Below are 18,790 nucleotides of genomic sequence, written 5' to 3'. Positions count from 1 at the left end.
ATATGTAAGAATGTCGATTCTCTACCGCGCCGGCCCTGTAAAAATTCAAGTGGACATCTTACTTCGCCGTAATGAATGCCTTCAGGTGTTTCTCACTCATCACTTCCTCCATATACTCGGCCATAAACTGCGTAAGGAACACAATATTTCTTATCTATCCGGACTATTAGCGCAGCTTAAGCACAAAAAGCAGCTCCCTTACCTCTCGTCCATTAATCTCCTGTTTCGCCAGGCTAGCCATCACATCTCTGCTAAAAGCGGGACGCCCGTATTTCGGATAGAAATACTACCTTGACCTGTGTAGGCGGCGAAGAATCTTTGTTATGTGAAAATTGGCTTGGTGAATGATCAATGTCTTCTGACAATGGAATGGGAACATTGACCACTCTTGTAGGACTGTGCACTAGAGAGGCCGTTATATGCCAAGATAGGACCGCTCATTTCCAACTAACGAAGCAGGATGAGCAAGCTAGGGTTCGGTACTACGAGGAGTGAAAAAGGTACGAGATAGATTTTGTACACAGTTTTCGACCTCTTTTAAGAGGAAATAAATCAACATGATTCCATTGTTAGCTGTGTTCTAGTTTTGTATAATGAAACAGATGTGGAAGAGCATTGTTGCCCAGACCACCCCTCCGGCCCATGACGGCAGACACCATTGCATACTACCTAGGTAAGTAGGTAGTTGGCACACACCTTCATAGCAGGCGACACATACCATACCACCTGCGACTCTTATACTCCATGAGGCCCGCATTGTACGTCGTCAGCTTGTCCAGCGCTGCGCCCTTGAAGGCGACTTGCATCTGGATCTGCCTATTCAACTCAAATGCAGGCGTCTTGGTATTTTCTAGGACGGGAGACTCGGCGCTGATCGTGATCTCCGCCCTGCGCTCTCCCCTTATCCTCTCGACGTCTATCCTTATTAGCTTCTCGGCCTCCGCGTATTCGAGGCCCTTTTCCTCACCTGACTCAGAGACCCTGGACTGTTCGTTCAGCCCCTGGACAAAGACCTGGAGCGATTCGTCGTCGACGAAGTAGGTTTTAATCCTCTTGTAACCGTGGCCAGGCGGTGTTAGCGAGAGGGAACGCCACGGGATAAGCAGCTCACGTAAGGGAGGTAAAGTAGGTATGTAGGTAAGTACCTGGGGAGCAATGTTATATATTATGATAGCGTGGGACACTCACCTGCGTCCACTCCGGAGTTACTCCCAGGCCGTGGTGTAGCACATTCGACCCAGCTTGCTTGAGCGTCTTTTCCGGAACGTCCATGAAGATGAGCACCTTCTTCACCAGAGTCTCGCTTGGACCCCATATCGAGTGGACCAAGTGTTCCGCATGGGCCTCCGCGGATTCCCGGGTCATGGCCCAGTAAGACGCCTTTTCGCCTTCTAAATTGAAGTTGCCGGCGTATTTCGCGCGGACACCAGCCAATACTTTGAAATGCACGAATGCAATCCCTCTCATCTCCATGGTGGCGCGCCAAAGCCTTTTGAGATTTTTCCCAACTGGGGGAGGCTCGCTGTGGTAGATACGGTCGTCTCTAGACGTATTAGAGGCCCGAGTGTTATCAGAGCTCGTGGACGCAGCAGGTCCTTGTTCTCGAACACCCCCGGAGACACTGGCCTCTGATGGTGTCTTGTTGCCTTTCTTTCTCTTGGTGGTGCCTCCGGGGTCATCGAAGTTGATGGGGTCGTTCCTCACGTAGGCGAACAGGTTCAGCCCGTCCGCCACGCCCAGGGGATCAGTCGATGTCCAGCGCCCGAGCCAAGGCGCGTAGTACCTCTCCCCACAACAATACAGCCCGCTCTCCGTGTCCCACCAATAGCTGGCGAACCGGTAGGCTCGGGGGGCGTCGGCGTTCGCTGCTCTGTACGTGCTCGAGCCGTACGGCGAGTACTCCTGATACGGCACCATCTTGGCGCCGTCGTCGATCTCTAGCTGTTCGCTGAGCTGGTATCGCGTCAGCGTCCGCGTCCCGCCAGAAGAAGAAGACGAAGAAGCGTGTTCCACCACGGCGACTGGAGAACGACCCAGGGCAGCATCGCCCACGCATAGCGTTTTAGTTGTTCGCGACGTCTCGGTCCCGTTGCCCCGGTATACCGAGAAGATGTCGCCCATACTCAGGTAGCGCGTCTCCTTGCTCTTCCGAGGTCCGTTATCAGAAACGGCAGTATTGTTCCCCGAGACTGTACCACTGATACCCCTGGATGACCGCTCGGTGACCTTGCGCACGCGCGTGCCTTCGGCGTTGTAGACGTACCACGTCGTCTCGGGAATTGCGTCTGCCGACACTCTCTGGGTCGAGAAGGCGCGCGCAGATGGTCGTTGTCGTCCCAAGATAGCTGAGAGTAGCCCGGGATGGACGTCATGCAACCGTGGCGTCCGGCGTCGCCGTCGTAGCGGTATTCTTCTGTCACGTTGCCCACAACGGTGCGAGTGAGCCGATTGCTCATTTCACCGTCCAGGATGCAGCTCGGCTCTGCGTACGTGTACGTCCTTGTCCAACCCGAGTACCCGCTGCCGGGGGCATTTCGCATCGTCAGCATGTTCCCAGCCCTGTCGTAGGTGTGCGTCTCCGTATACCTGACTGATGATCTGCCGGCGACGGTATCTTTGGAGCCGTACGGCAGCAGCTGCTTCAACTCCGGGTTGACCTGTATGCACGCCGTGGTTTGCGTAAGTTGGCCAAGGCAGTCGTAGCGATATTTCTGCGCTGGGGAGACCGAGTCTGTGCCGTCCATGATCATGCTAGCACTGTTTTCGGTCCAAACGACCTTGCCTAGACAATCGTAGGTATACGAGACGTCCTGTAGCACTCGCCCGTCGGTGGTGCGCACGGTTCGTGTGGCCACGAGGCGTTGCATTCGCTCATCGTATACATTTATTGACCGCGACTTATCGCCGTACTCGATCCGGACGATCTTGTTGCTCGCGCCGTACTCAATGTTCTTCGTCGAAGATGTGGTAGCCTGTGACCCATGCTCATCGTACGACTCGAGAGCACTCAGCCGGCCAGCGATATCGTACTCGCGCTGTGTCCTCCCCAGATCTGGCGACGTATTCTCTACGGGCAGCCCGAGAGCGTTGTACCGACACTGGGTCGTGTACTCTTGCTTCTCAAGCGCCGGCTCCTCATTTTCTGTAGCCGACTAGTCCAACGAGGTCCGGTACTCATCCGCGTACCTGCGAGTCGAAGCGGTGCAGCCGCCCAGGACGTCGAAGTTGGAGTTGACAAGCAGCCCGGATTGATCGTAGCACTTGTACAGCTGGCCATGCAAGTTGGCGCTCGTAGCATCTGGTCGCTCCTCGCCGTAGATTTTCCTGGCCACCTCGATCTCGGCTCTCGGGGCCTTCGAGGACAGTGTCCAGACACTCTTGACCCGCCGCTGCGCATCGTACTCGAACCGCGTCCGTGTCCCCCTATCTGACCACGATAGGAGTGGAAGCCCGTCACAGTCGGGGAGTAGCCAGCGCCGGCCGCCGTCCATGTTGTTGCTCCGGAGTCGCCGGCCGAGGAGGTCGTACTGAGCTGTCTCGACTGTGCGATCCAGCCCATCCCGAACTTTAGAAACCCGGCCCCGCGCGTCGTAGTCCACGCGAGCGTGCCGCATATCCTGGCCCTTGCCGGTCTCGGTGAAGATGGTCCGTCCAAGGACATCCAGGTACGTGGCCGTAGGGGCGTCGGCGTACACCTCCGATTGGAGCACTGCTTGTCTCCCCTTCGCAGAAGGGTCATCGGCCATCGTTTTGTCGCGCCACGTGGGGAAATATAAAGACCGGGCGAGCCGTTGAAAATGTGAGGCCAGGTCCTCGTCTGTTGCTGGGTCGGCAATGCCGGTCGTGTTCCCTGCGTCGTACTCAAGCTGCGTCCACGGAGTGAATCGGGTCTTGGACCAGCTGTGGTCTGGGTATAGTATACCAACAATCCGTCCAAGAGGATCTCGCAGCAGCGTCGTGGCAGGGAGGTCGGGTTGCGCCCCCGCGCTGGGGCCCGGACGCTGGAAGGCGTGAGACGGGGCCCGCAACGGCTGGAACTTCTGTACTGGCTGTCCCTTGTTATTGTCGATCACCCAGCCGGTAAAATCCCACGTGGTGTTCCCGTCCTTGTCTGGCTCGCTTGATAGTAACGCTGATTGGATACCTGTGCCAGTGCCGTCCAGGTACTTGATACGTACAGAGATTCGAGAGGCAGCGCCTGCATCCGTTCCGAGGTGATCGTGACGGGTAAGCTCAGCAACCCGCGCAGGCGGCCTCGACGCCTCATCACTGGATATACTGCTTTGCTGGTACGAGTTAAAGTCATATATCGTCCGCCGGCTTGCGTTGGCGAGCAGGGAACGCGCTGTCTCCCCGTAAAGGGTGTTGAAAAAAGCCTCTAGTGTTGCTTGGTCGATCTCACTCTGGAATCCATCCAAGCTATTCGCAATGCTGCCCCCCTCTTTCCCCAGGATTGCTGCCCCTATACTGCGCCCGAGTGGATCGAGAGCCGTTTGGACTCTGTTCTTGTTTGCGTCCGTGGTCATGACGGTCTGGAGTCTGGCATAGTCGCTGTCAAATGAAGTCGTGCTCCCGACGGCATTGGTGGTGCTCCTAACCAACAGATAGTATTTATCAAACTCTCTTGTTGAAACATTGCCGTACACATCGATCTCGCCGTCTGGTATGTAAAAGTGAGCACGGGCGTCTTTGAGGCGGCCATCCGGATCGTCGTCCCCGAAGACAGCACGCGACGATGGAATCCACCACGTGCCGCTCTCGACGCCCAGCTCGACGTACCCGCCGCATTTGAGCTGTGTGGTCAGGGTCTGTGCATCAATAGCAGGTCGTGCGCCATCCAAGGCCTTTTGAAGGAGGTCTGATGTCAAGGCTTTCTGGTATTTTTGATGAACTATGGAGAACTCGTCGAGCTGTCTAACAGGAAGCGGTCCACGCAGATCTGTTGAGGTGCACAAGGTGCGTTCTTCTGCCAGCAGGATACGGTATCCTTTGGGATCGACGTGCGCGATCTGCTCGTACGGATCAACATCGATGGGAATATCCACAGCATCCCTCAGCAGTCCTGCGTCGTGTTGGGCGAGTGTCTCCCACGCATACCGGTCCTGCCCCTGTACGCTGACGGCTGTGAAGACTCGGTAGTTTCGGACTTCAGCAATGAGAGGGGCCTGGAAATAGCTGTCGGCTTCGACGGCATTGGTATAAGCCATTTCCGTGTAGCTAAGGATGGTCTCCTTCTGCTTTCGCTGGTCGTCGGGGTCTGGGAGCTGGCTAGAGGGCTTCCCGTAACTCACAAGAGCTTCCAGGAGGACATTTCCGTAGCTGTCCGTCTGGAGGGTGAGGCGGTGCTGGACGCGGGAATCATCGAGCGACAGCTCCAATTGCCCCTGATCGTTCTTGAACGTCGTCCTCTCGTAGTCCGCCGTGATTTCTTCGCGCTGGTGAACCCTGCACGCTATGCGATGCGGCGCTTCTTGTAGCAGTGCGACTTGGTAGTTCTGCTGAGAGATCAAGTAAGGGAATGCAGCCTTAGGGTCTGAGGGGTCGGCACTGAAGACCTCGGTCCGTCGTTCCCGCCCGGCCAGCGCTCGATACGCTTCCTCGGCTGCCGACGACGAGTCGGATCCGGACGATGGTATAGTGGCGCTCGCTAGCAAAGCATGCCGTGATGTTCCTACGTCATAGCTCCACGGCAAGCTGCTCGGCTCGTCCAGCCGTGCCAGACCCACGTAGAACCACTGTCGTGTAAGCACCGGAGAGCGTTGGAACGATGACGCGGTCAGCGAAGAATCGAAGTCTTCGGCGTCCCACGTCTCCACCATCTGAAACCCGCGGAAGGCCTTCTCTGCGTAGTCGTAGTAGCCATTGTGGTAGGCATAGCGGGCTGTGGACGAAGTTTGGGCGGCGCGGTCTACCGTCACGGTCTGGGCGATGCAGAGGAGCGGGAACGGGAGTTTCGTCGCCCAGGGTGTCCCTCGGATCTCGTCGTCCACGTAGAATGAGGACGAGGGCCGGTAAGTAAACGTGGTTTCCAGCCCGAGCCCGTTCGACCAACGCTCGAGAAGGCCGGGACGCTGCGGCCCGGAGAGATTCACGTAACGAACGGTCGAGAGCCCGCTGCCCCCTGACCCGCTGGCGTTCCGATCGGAAATCCAACATAAACACGCGCCACCTTGAGCCCCGAGGTCTAAAACATCAACAGCGGATGCGTCGTCAAGCGAATGAAAGGACGGCACCGTATGCCCATCGCTCCAGTCGTTCCCAGAGCGGTTATAGTAGACCACTGTGCCGCCTTCGGGTAGCACATATATCAGATCGGTAGTGCCAGACCCTGTCAAGTCAGCGGACCGGATGCGCCGCGGCGAGAAAAGATCAGACGGCGCCAGGCGAGGGGCGTGGCCCATGACAACCTTAGATCCGAATGTGCCGTGGCCTGTGTTAGGCCAGTAGCAGATACTGTTGTTACGTATCTCCACGATGTCGGCCGGGCCATCACTAGACATGTCACAGAGCTGTATCAGCGACATAGGGTCATCCAAAGACAGAACCGGCGCTCCAACAGCGGTTTGCGACGCGCTGAAGCCTAATGGACCCTGGGACGGGTTCCAAACAAGAGACCCGCTGGCTGTGGGCGTCATCCGCAGCAGGTCGGCATGGCCGCTCCCGGTTAAGTCGATAGAACGGAAGGCGTCTGAATCATCAGTCATAGGGTACGAGTCGAAAGGGACAAAGTTCAGCCACCCCCCATCCTCCTCGCGCTCGTAAAAGCCGCGGAGGCTGCCGTCGGCGGTGACGACCACGACGTCTAGCAGCCCGTTCCCCCGAATGTCCTCGAAATGCCAGCCCGTCGCAGCAGACTGCGCCGTGCTCGGTGCAACGGCCACCGGGAGCGGTTCTCCAATCTGCGGATGGCCGTCCCGGGCGAGATTCCGCTGGTAGTACCATCCTGCGCCCTCGGCCTTCGTGAGCACACCGGGCGCACCCTCGCCGTTGAGGTCGATCCATTGCGCTGCCGGGGTGTCTAGACCAGACATGCGTAGATCAAGCTCTTCAACGGGTAGAGCTGCGAGAGAAGGAGGACCCGTCGTGTAAGAAAGCTCGACGGGCGGCAGTGAGAGCGTCCAATAGTCGGTTTCTCCTTTAGGGGTAGGGCCCTTGTGGACACATGACTGGAGAAAGGAGGCGCCTGAGCGTTTGTCCGTCTCGTACCCAAAGCACGTCGAAGAAACCAGGCAGTCCTGGCGGCCCAGTTCGGACGGGAACTGGTGAAACATGAGGACGCGGTGGCACCGACGGTAAGTGCGTATCTCGAAGCCGCTATTGTAGTTGGAGAAAGGGTCGGGCCGGAGTTCCCAGGCATGCTCCTCTTGGGCAGTCGGCCGTTCATCCCCGTGGTCGCCGTAGTCGAAGATAATCTCAAACAGCCACTCGGAAGGCCGAGTTACGTTGCTCCAATTGTCTATGGAGCGGCTCGGGATCGTGTTTCCGTACAGGATAGACTTGAGGTACCGCTGTGGCGATGGCGGGTGCGCCTTTTCAAACACATCGCGATCATGGCGGATGCCCGCGCTATTCTCGGCCTTGTAAACGTACCCAACATGATTTCCTCGACTATCATACTCTTCTGACGCAAGCCATGAGAAGACTTTCTTGAGACCATCTAAAAGGTGGAAGACTTGATCGTTGTCGCCCCGGCCGTAGATGGTGACGACGTTGGTTGAGGATATGGTTCGCCAAAACGTATCTTGACCGGAAGGCTTTGTCCAGTACTCGACGCGCGTGGTCTGTGTCTCGAACCGAGCGCAATATTCGCGGACCTAGTAACCATCGACAGTCTTTACGGGCCTCTCGGCGGGAACCAAGTCGCCCAGGCTGGAATGGACAAAAGTATCGCGATCATCATCGTAGGTCGGGACGGTCAGGGTTTTGGGTGTGATGGAGTCGACGCCGGCCAAGCGCCATCCCATGCCGAAGACGCTATTCGCGGTAGCCGTCCCGGATCCGTATTCGAGACTCAGCGCCAGTCCGGCACCAATACGTCCCTTGCTGGTCTCGATGGGAATCGTGCAGGTCGCGCCGCCAGTCTGAGCGTTGACCTTGACGTTGAATCTCTCCGACAGCGACCGGCGACCGGCGCCCGGGGCGATCATCCGTCCCGGCCCATCACCGACAGCAGGCGAATCATTGCCCGACTCTCCGCCATTGGCTGCTGCTTTCGCAAAGGGGTTGTTCTTCTGCGCAACGCCTATCAGGTTCTATTTCTTGTCCGCCTCCGGGAACACGGCACTAATACCAGACACACTTACATCCGCAAAAGCCCCTCCCCCTTTAATTGTCGCACGATTAAAGGAGGTCATGGTAGCAGTAAGTTTGCCCTACTCCTCAGACCAAGGGCTTTACCGTCTTACCTAAGTAACCTATCTGAGTAGAACATCTTACAGCACACTTAGCTGTGACCAGACAGCCAAGGGCCAGGGCAGATTAAGAAACGCCGACTTGGCCGAAATGGTGGGAAGTGACCAGTTACAACTACGAGCAAACCCTTGTGTCCAGCTTCCTTTTGGATAGGGCACTCCTCGGAAGCCGGCATGGCCGGCAATGCATACCTGACATGCATTGCTGCCCATTCAATAATGATCCACACCCTGCCTACCACATCCGACCACCTGTCTGCATAACCCGCGAAGATGATTGATCGATGAATCTTTACCCCACCAGCTGCATGTAAGTCCTACCCATAGTTCTATAAATACATAACGAGCGAAGTAAGTAGCACACGAGTATCGACATGCGGGGAACGAGAGGTTGGCCAGCATCTGCTGTTATTTCCGACACTGTGTCTGTTGCTGCCGCTTAGATTAAGCGCTATACGAGGTACCATAGGGCGCGCGGAGGGTCTAGGAAAACCAGTGCTGTGACGATTTTGTAACGAGAGTCACTAAGCAACGATTTTAACTGTAACGTGTTTGATAAGCGAGTTGGCCATGATAAGCGAGTTGGCCACTTTCGGCACGACGCGTCTCCCCTGCACAAAACACCAAATTTCTCCGCAACCAACCATGGCAACTCCTTCGTACGAAGCCAGGGTAAATTTGGCCCTTGGGGCGCGCCAAAAGAATCCAAATCTCAGTAGTCGAGCCGCAGCAAAGATCTACGAGGTTAATAAGAATACTCTGGAGAACCGACGCGCTGGCAAACCTTCACGACACGATACTCGAGCCAATTCACGAAAACTTACGGATCTAGAGGAGCATACGATTGTTCAGTATATTACTGAGCTATGCACACGCGCATTTCCTCCTCGGCATCGTTTTGTGGAAGATATGGCCAACCGACTGCTACGCGAACGCGACGCGCCACCTGTCGGCAAACGTTGGACCTACAACTTCGTTAAACGCCAACCAGAACTTCGGGCGCGTTTTGCGCGTAGATACGACTACCAAAGGGCTAAATGCGAAGATCCAAAGGTTATTCGTGAGTGGTTTGCACTTGTGTATAACACTAAGGCCAAGTACGGTATCCTTGACGACGATACGTACAATTTCGACGAGACTGGGTTTATGATGGGTATGATCACCACTGGGATGGTTATTACTACCTCTGATGGCTATGGGAAGGCTAAGAAAGTCCAGCCTGGCAATCGTGAGTGGGATACGGTTATCCAAGAGGTAAATGCTCAAGGCTGGGCCATCCCTCCATTTATCCTTTTGAAAGAGAAATATCACCTAGAGAGCTAGTATCGAGAATGCGGTCTTCCAACTACCTGGTACATCGGTACAACCGATAACGGCTGGACTACCAATGAGAAAGGCCTAGATTGGATTCGGCATTTCGATCTTCACACAACATCTCGTACGAAAGGCAAATACCGGCTCCTAATCCTTGACGGCCATAAGAGCCACCACTCCGACCAATTCGAGGCCTACTGCCAGGAACACGACATCATTACGCTTTGTATGCCTCCACACTCCTCACACCTTGTCCAACCATTGGATGTTGGTTGTTTTTGACCATTGAAGAGGGCTTACGGCCATCAAATCGAGGAACTCATGCGTATGTGTATCACACACATCAAGTTGGAATTCCTTTGCGCGTTTAAAGAGGCATTTTCTACCTCCTTTACCGACAAGAATATCCAAAGCGCCTTTGCCGGAGCCGGCCTTGTGCCGTACGACCCAGAAAGAGTGATTTCCAAGATGGATATACGGCTCCGAACTCCAACTCCACCAGCCTCAAGCCCAGGAACGGCACTACCTTGGCTACCTCAGACGCCACAGAACCCCCGAGAGGCCACCTCACAGACAGACCTTATTAAAGGCCGGATATCTAACCATCAAGGCAGTTCTCCAACACCTATGCTGGCTGCTGTGGACCAATTGGCCAAAGGTACAATGGCCGTAATGTACGAGGTGGCTCTTCTGCGTACGGAGGTCTCTTTACTACGTAAGGCCAATGAGGGGCTTAGTAAGAGACGGAGGGCCAAAAAAACACGTGTTCGGCTTGGAGGGTCACTTACTGTACAAGAGGCACAGGATTTACTGGACCAGAAGGCTGTGGATGAGCAGTTAGTCCAGGAAACACGGCCAAATGGTCGTGGTGTAAGGGGGGCTCGTACGAAGATTCGGTGCTGTGGTCTGTGCGGCAAGACTGGCCATAATGTACGCACGTGTCAGGAGGCTGCAGAATCGTCTGATTCATCTATTTCTAGTTCAGTTATTGTTATTTCCTAATGTTGTGGTGGTGTAATTGTCGATAGTTGTGGTAGGGTGGTGGAAAGTGGCCAACTCGCTTATCAAACACGTTAGTTTAAGCGCCATACGGCCTAACGTCCTCCCTTATACCTTATAATCCGTATAGGCAAACGCGGCGATATATAGTGTCACGACCAGGGCAAGGCATTGAGGTGAACTCAGTCCATTGGGTGCTATCGACGAAGATTCTAAACTGAGGAGGGAAAGAAGGAAAAGTCCAACAACGCGTCGCGTGCTCGCGAATAAGTTTTCATCTATCAGTGGGGTAGGTGGGGCCTCGAGGCGGCTTCTGATAGGCCCGGGGTTCTGGGCGGCTCTGGCTGCTTGAGGGCCAGTTTGGTGGACGGGTCCTCACATATAGTAAACCTCAGCAGACGGCATTATTCCGTTACCAGGTGTCACGGCCGGCTTGGAATGAGGGCGGAACTCCTCTATTTGGGCGCTATTGACGAAGATTCTAAACTAAAGAGAAAAGGGAAAAGAGCTCAAAAGCCTCCCCTCGCGAGATTCTTCCAGGGCGTCTCAAGGTGGGGCTCTGGTCGAGCTTCCATTGGTCAGTTGGGTGGATCCACCTGGCTGGCGTCTGATTAGTCAGAGCGTCTTGGAGGTCTGGAGGACCAGGCCCTCACAGGTGTCACGGCAGGTGCCAGACAGGTGGTAAGAGCTGGCACAACCCCGACTGTCACGGCAGTTGCCAGACAGGTGGTAAGAGCTGGCACACCCCGACCAGACATTCTGGTTTAGGATGTGGTCAGTGCATAACCTCACCAACTCAACCTATTTCTCTGCGCCCTGCGCAGCCTTTGGAACTTTCTCTTCTTTTTCTTTCCTTAGCTTTAGATTCTACGAATTCAGCGACCATATTGCAGCCCTGTCTCAAATTAGTTGAATGTGCGGTGACAACAGGACATATATAAGGAAATTGCCACGCGCATTCACAGGGCAACGGAAATGAAGCATTTGATGCAGGGAGGTAAGGCTTGAATTGTCTGAAAAGGTCTAATCTCTTGTTCCTTTGGCAGGGCCAAAAGTCTCTCCTTTATAATTATGAATAGTGGCAAAAGCTGGTGGCGAAGAATCACATAGCAGCTTCTAGATCTTTCTTGCTCACTAATCCCAATATTGTGACAGAAATATTAGGAGATAGCTGGGCCTTATTTACTATCGATGGCCATTGTACAACCGTGTTTCGTGTTCCCGCGGTCTCTTAGACTTGTAGTGACAGTGGCCATACTGTCCGGACCTTGTGTCAACCTTTGTTCCGCACTGTCAATACCCCAGGCGTCCTACCTTGCAGTCCGACCCGTTTGGGTGTAAGCTGTAACAGTAGGGCGTCCACCATAGGGGCTCGGTAGGTGTGCATTCCCCGCAAATCACTTCCTCAAATCGTTTTGATGTCTCCATGGAGATGCAAGGCAATGCGCGTGCGCAGAGAATTCAGCCATCCGCCGTTAAGGTCTTCAATCTGCCGCATGCAAGCGTGCCGTAGCAGCGGCCTCAAACTCCTAAACCATCGTTAGATTATCCTTCGCAGACGGAATAACAGACAAACATGCCTTACACAAGGAGGAGTACCTGACAATCGCATCTTGACCGCCTACCTCCTCCTCCCTACCCGCCCGGACCCGATTCATCAGGAGTCTTTCGATGATGTGGACGTACTTTGACGCACTCAACCCTATATCTTCGTTCGTGATATCTGGGTTTCGGATTTGAGCGATAACCACTCGGAGCCATTGGTTAATACCAGACCATTGAAGTATATGGCCACCTAGTGCAAATGTCTGTGCTCCCCGTATTCTGAAAACAAAGTGGATTGTACCGGACGGGAAAAATACCGTCTGCCCTGGCGAGAGGACGACGTATTTCCATTCTCCATCGGTACAGCTATACGGATTGGACATCCATGCCTCTTCTTCCTGCTGGCTTGGGTGGGACATCCATCCGAAGCCGATGCACCCCTCCTGAGCCGTAATCCAGGTTGAGTAGCCATGGCTGTCCATATGCGGTGCTGTACTGTGTCCTCCCTCAGATAGGAGTGCCCAGTCAATCACATTACGCCATGTATTCCAATCTTGCCCAGGTGCTACTACTCTTTCGGCACTGCCACCCATCAGAATCGCATCACGTACTTGGAGAAGAAGCTGGCAATTCTCTCCTTCTAGAAAGGATGGTAGGGCTGAAGGTAACGGGCTCTGAAGATCAAGAAGGTTCCAGGGGTTATTTGTCGGGCGCTGTGCGAGGAACCGGTCTCGAACTTCCAAAAGTGTTTTTCTCTGATAAGAGTCTCCTCGTAGAGTACGAGAGGGTACCTGAACCGATACGGCCCGATCAAGGCCAAGATCTTCTATGCGGCGGAAAAACTGCGAAACCGGGCGATCGTTCCCCACCCACTGATACCGTTGCTGACGTTGCGTGAAGATAGGCATACTAACTAGCCCGAACTCGACTTTTCGGGCTGCTTCTTCTCCATATAGAAAGTATGCTTCCCCATCTGTTGGTAGCTTGCTCTTGCGTAGGATTTGAAAGACCAACTCGTTTGTCCGCTTACCCCAAGAGCCCTTCTCGTGCCCTGTCGATTGCAATTCCTCGAGCGCCTGCCGGCGGTAGGCAACATCGCGAATTGGTTCATACCCTAAGGGCTGTTCTTGCCTTGGAGCGGACGGAGAGCTCCGAACTGGCACCGGGTCATCAAGCCGCAGCCTTTTTAGGGGGGGGCTGTCGGCGAGGTCAGGGAGTGATGCACGGCGCCGTCGGGGGTAGGGGTCTTTGTCGGGGCTAGTTGGGTAGAGATCGTTCTCAGCCCCTAGCAGCCATTCAGAGGGCTCCGTACTGATTACCGCTTTCACGAACTTCTTGAGATGTGCGTAGCACATAGCCTGAAAGGGAACGTCAGGTAACGTAGATGTAAATAGCAACCGCCTGACTGCGTGGGCATCGAGCCTGTCCAGAACTACCAGCAGCATTGGCGGTATTTCGGGTGGACAGCATCGCTTTTTACCAAGATCCGTTGTGGGAAGTGACCTAAGCTGATAATTTGTTGGTTTTTGGATTCTTTGTGGATTTTCGTGGTAGTCTGGTTTTTTTCTCCGCGGACGGAGCCGTGCGGTTGCTGCGGAATTCGAGATAGGTTGCGAGTCGTCGTTAGCGTTGCCATCATTGGGCGAGGCCGTGTCGTTTCGTCTTGGCATAGAGGCCCTAGACAGGGCTTCGATGGAAGGAGAATCTGGAGGCGAGCTCAGAGGCGTTGACAGGAGGGAGGAAGCGTTATAGGCAAGGTCGTCGGGCAGATCTGGGAGGCCGGCGTCCTCGCTGTTTCGGTTGACGGCGGCGAACAGCCCACCAGTTTCCCCCTCTCCCGGGTTCGCATCGACAATCTCCTCGACGGCAGTGTCAAAACCCGAGTCTGTAGAGCCAGCTTCTTCTTCCCAACGGTCGGACGGGCACCGGACCAGAAGCCCAAATTGGTCAAAAACGAAGCCGGTAGGAAGATCGTCGTGAGTGAGGTCCGCAAACAGCAGCTGAATTCCATTAGGGTCATTTCGTTTAACAAACGGGCCTTCACCCCTCCAGTTCACCAAGTTTTGGAGGTCCACCGGCTCGATGGGGTTTACCCCTGCTTTGATATCGCGACGCCCGGGCATCCGAAATCGTCGAAGTAGCAGTTGGTTCAGCTTCCGTATGGCGTTCTCGCGGCTGTATAGTTTTACAGCTGCTGAGAATTTGTTGCAGTAAAACTGCCCTTTGCTGGCCAGCTGGTAATGTTGAACGAAATCCTTACCCCACTGTAAGCTAATTACCTTAAGGGGCGGGAGCAACTTCGATATGGTGTCCAATCCGACTTTGGCAACGCCCACGAATCGGTCCCACTTTTCCGCACCGTTCTCCTTCGTCCCCTTCAGCAGGCCTACTGGTTGGCGTATACGCTCTTTCCTGCCTTTATACCAGACGCATTCAATTGACATGACATGCTCGAAGGCGGTCAGCCGGAGGACCAGCTTGTCGTTCTCCTCAAGCAGCTCATCCCGCTTCTGTATGCACTTGTCGAGTTTCTCTATGTCGGTTTCGCAGACGCGGATATCTTGGCGAAACTTCTCGACCAGGCTGGCTTCGTAGGAGGTTAATAGGAGCTCGATTTCGTATTCGGTAGCCGGCACATCGAGAGAGGCGGGCGTGGTTGAGCCGTCAGCGGCCAGCAGCGGCAGCTGATGGGTTACAGCCTCGGGCTGTCTCTTCGGGTCGTATTCGGCCATGATTGACAACGGGATCCCTTGACAATATTGGCTTTGTATTGTAAAGTGTGTGGAGTCGCTGGGGTTGATGAGGCTGGCTCCCACTAGACGCACGGGTCGGCTCCCACTAGGCGCACAGGTCTGTGCGCTTACATAAGCCTGAAATTCGCTTACATAAATCTAAAAATGCATCTAACGCAGCATTTACCCCGCGCAAAAAAAGGAGCTCTCAACACCAACGCCAGTCCATCACAATGGCGACCTTCGCAGCCGACTGCCTCCCCCCCGAGGGCTTTTACGAGTCTCGCCAAGCCTTATACGAATCAATTAACTCGTATGCAAAGCCAAGAGGCTATGCCTTTACAACGCAGCGATCTGTCCGAGAGAAGAACGGTTTTTTAACGATTTTTTTCGCATGCGATCGAAGCCGCCGACCCCCTTCATCACCAGGACGCAATCGCCAGAGAAAAACAACTACCCGTATGACGAATTGCTCCTTTTCGGTCCTTGCTAAAGAGTCTAGCGAAGGCTGGGCTCTAAAGCATCGTCCAGATCGTCGCTTCACAATCCATAACCACGAGCCAAGCCTACACCCATCTGCACACCCTATCCAACGACAGCTCTCCAGCAATATATCACAATTACCAGTACTTTCAAATGCTGGCCTTGCGCCAAAGGAGATCCAGACAGTTGTACGGCAAAGTGGTTCGTTAGCAACACGTCAAGACATCTACAACCGTATCGCTGAAGTCCGCCGGGACTCTCGTCAAGGCCAGAGTCCAATCCACGCACTTGCAAATCAGCTTGAGGAAGAAGGCTTCTGGAGCCGTGTACAATATGGGCCAGATAGGCATGTAACGGCAGTTCTTTTCGCGCATCCCGACTCTCTTGTCTATCTTCAAGCGTATCCTGAAGTCCTCCTTCTCGACTGTACATACAAAACAAACAAATACGGCATGCCACTTCTCGACATGGTTGGTGTTGATGCAACTGGACGGTCCTTTTGTATTGCCTTTGCATTTTTGAGCGGTGAGGCTGAAGAAGACTACATATGGGCTCTTGGGCGGTTGAAGACCTTATATGAGCAGTGTGGTGGAGTTTTCCCATCAGTCATTTTGACAGACCGGTGCCTGGCAGTTATTAACGCAGCCTCAACTCTCTTTCCATCAACAACATCTCTCTGTATCTGGCATGCAAATAAGGCAGTTCTTGCGCGGTGCCAACCAGCATTTCCAGAAGCTGAGGATTGGAAAGAGTTCTACGCTTTTTGGTTCTCTATCCTTAATTCGCCAACTAAAGAGATCTACGAGGAGCGTTTAAAAGAGTTCGAAAACAAGTATGGCTTGACAAACCTTGTACAGGTTGGCTATATTAAGGAGACATGGCTCCTACCGTTCAAAGAGAAGCTTGTCTCTGCATGGGTCGACCAACAAGCTCATTTTGGAAATACAGCTGCCTCTCGTGTTGAAGGGATCCATGCGCTTCTTAAGTCGTACCTTCAGGGGTCAACATTTGACCTTTTTGAAGCATGGAAGGCAATTCGGCTTGCATTGATCAACCAACTCTCTGAACTACGGTCTAATCAAGCCAAGCAACAGATCCGTATACCCCTTGAGCTCGGCAAAGCTCTATATAAGGCTGTAAAGGACTGGGTCTCATACGAAGCACTACGGAAGGTTGAGAAGCAGCGGCAACTACAGTGGAAAGACCCTCCTCAACCTACTTGTACAGGTACTTTTACCCGTATCTACGGGCTTCCATGTGTCCATGCACTAACTGGACGTCAAGAGCCTCTTCTTCTTGAAGACTTCCATCCACACTGGCGCTTAATACGTAATGGGGCTCCACTTCAGCTTTTAGAGCCCCATCGTATAGAGCCAAAAGCTACAACTAGTAAGCTTCCAGCGTCAAGTACGAAACGGGAGCCTAGTGAATTCGAGGTCGTTGAGGCAACACAGGCAACACGGGCTAAGCGGCCAAGCCAGTGTACGACTTGCGGTGAAATTGGCCATATACGGACCTCTCGGATATGTCCGAAGCGTTATTCAGATATTGTACGGATTGATTGAATGGCTGGCTGGATGGCTGGATCGTTGCAGTGTTGGCGATACGTTGGTGTTGAGAGCTCCTTTTTTTGCGCGGGGTAAATGCTGCGTTAGATGCATTTTTAGATTTATGTAAGCGAATTTCAGGCTTATGTAAGCGCAGAGACCTGTGCGCCTAGTGGGAGCCGCACGGGTCCGTGCGCTTACGTAAGAGTGATTGTAATAGTAGGTAAATTGATGATCGAGGGAGGAAGCTCGGGAGCACTGCCCTGCTGAGGACCTTAATGTGGTCCTTTGGTGAGGCAGACGCGGTCCAATCGCGTCGGGCTAAGCCCCGCTTCCCTATGTCCTTAGACAGTTAGACTACACGTGCCTGTCATATGACCCTGTCTTGGCGCTCCCTCGCTCAATCAGGCATCAACAGGAGTCAAGGCTGCAAGTAAAGAATGGCTGAATTCGTAAATAACTAAGCTAAGGAAAGGAAAAGGAAAAGAAGCCTGCAGTCCTTGCAGGCTGTGGTTTTGTGGTGGGGAGAGGGGCAACTGGGCTAGTCCCAATTGGGGAGAGTGGGGCCGCGGGGTGGAGCCTGCAACCAGGGGCCTATCTTCTCCTTGTTTGACATATGGGATGTAAAAGCGTAGCCTCGAAGCTTTGCGTACGCGTTAATTGATTTGAATAAGGCCTATCGAGACTAGAAAAAGCCTTCGGGAGGGAGGCAGGTATCAGGGAAGGTAGCCATGGTTGTGGTGTTGGCGATACGTTGGCTGTGGTGGGGGAAAAGGCAGCGCAAAAATGGACGCGTTAGATGCATTTTTAGAATTATGTCAGTGACTTTCGCTCGTACGTAAGCGCACGGACAGGTGCGTCTAGTGGGGGCCGGACCCACAGGGACACATCAGAATCCTGATGACTCGTTGTGGGTCTTCTGTAGGCCTATTCATTGGCTGGAGGACTTAACAGCAAAAGGACAAGAGAATGTGAGGCTGGCGGGATGTTGTTGATTGGCCGAGTGGGAGCCCACGGCCCCACGTTTGTCCAGAGACCTTCTGAAATACCAGCGTGCGCAATCGTAATCCCTGACGTCAGGTTTGGTGCTGTGACACTTGCGGTTGGCTACCAGCCCGATGCCCTTGCCGGGATTTCGGTCGCGTAGAAGGGTGGCGCGCCGCCGTCGTGCTCGAATGTCTCGACGCTTGGGAACCTGTCGACGACGTGGACGTTCTTCTCGGCCGAGACCAGCACGAGGCCGCCGTTTATGTGGTTGTTGACGTAGGCGCAGTACTTGTCTAGGGACTTCTTTCCTTCCCACTTCCCTGGCCGGAAGGTGGCGTTTCTTAGATTGGGCGCTGCTCAGGTGAGCTCGAGCGTGTTTCTTGGACAGTCTACTGTGTTATCTGCCCATGTGATGAGCACGGGAAGTGAGATGCAGACCTTGTGAAAAAGTCTAGGTTGTTGCATGATGAGACTTGTCGGCGCTGGCCGAGACAATCAATGCGGATGTTGTGAGCTGTACGGAGTATAGTAAAATGCGCTTCCTTTCCCAGCCTAGCCTTCCAGCTCCTTGAATTGTAGCCGGCAAGAGAGACGGCCATACTTACGAATTACTACAGAGTCTGCCACTATGTCTGAACTGTAGCGCACGTTTTCGTAGATATGCTTACTGGAATGCGGTAGGTCATGCCCACAAATTTGCCTAAACGATGTGGCAAAACTGCCACCCAAGGCTGTACCGTGCGATGAAGTCTGGGGTTTATCGGGCCTTAGT

The 18,790-nt window shown here is 54.0% G+C and overlaps 2 protein-coding genes across 2 annotated transcripts; both read right to left on the bottom strand.

Moving 5' to 3' along the window:
• Positions 1-580: 580 nt before the first annotated feature.
• B0T26DRAFT_678434 (uncharacterized protein) lies at positions 581-8,354 on the bottom strand (the record flags this gene model as incomplete). The annotated part of the gene is made up of 8 exons (XM_060440230.1): positions 581-669; positions 719-1,145; positions 1,189-2,345; positions 2,378-3,152; positions 3,219-6,430; positions 6,464-7,787; positions 7,839-8,252; positions 8,304-8,354. The coding sequence occupies 8 exons, from the start codon at positions 8,352-8,354 to the stop codon at positions 581-583; spliced, it is 7,449 nt and encodes a 2,482-aa protein (XP_060295523.1).
• A 3,448-nt stretch (positions 8,355-11,802) lies between these two features.
• Positions 11,803-15,060, bottom strand: B0T26DRAFT_719866 (uncharacterized protein). The gene has a single exon (XM_060442444.1). The coding sequence runs from the start codon at positions 14,999-15,001 to the stop codon at positions 12,254-12,256; it is 2,748 nt and encodes a 915-aa protein (XP_060295522.1). The 5' UTR covers positions 15,002-15,060; the 3' UTR covers positions 11,803-12,253.
• Between the last annotated feature and the right edge of the window lie 3,730 nt (positions 15,061-18,790).

The sequence above is a fragment of the Lasiosphaeria miniovina genome, assembly GCF_030549165.1.
Source record: "Lasiosphaeria miniovina strain SMH2392-1A chromosome Unknown B0T26scaffold_5, whole genome shotgun sequence".
NCBI classification, from domain to species: domain Eukaryota; kingdom Fungi; phylum Ascomycota; class Sordariomycetes; order Sordariales; family Lasiosphaeriaceae; genus Lasiosphaeria; species Lasiosphaeria miniovina.
This window is presented reverse-complemented; position numbering and strand designations above follow the sequence as displayed.

Excerpts from the sequence above, each read along its gene's own strand:
- B0T26DRAFT_719866 (XM_060442444.1), bottom strand. The coding sequence starts at position 15,001 with ATGGCCGAATACGACCCGAAGAGACAGCCCGAGGCTGTAACCCATCAG.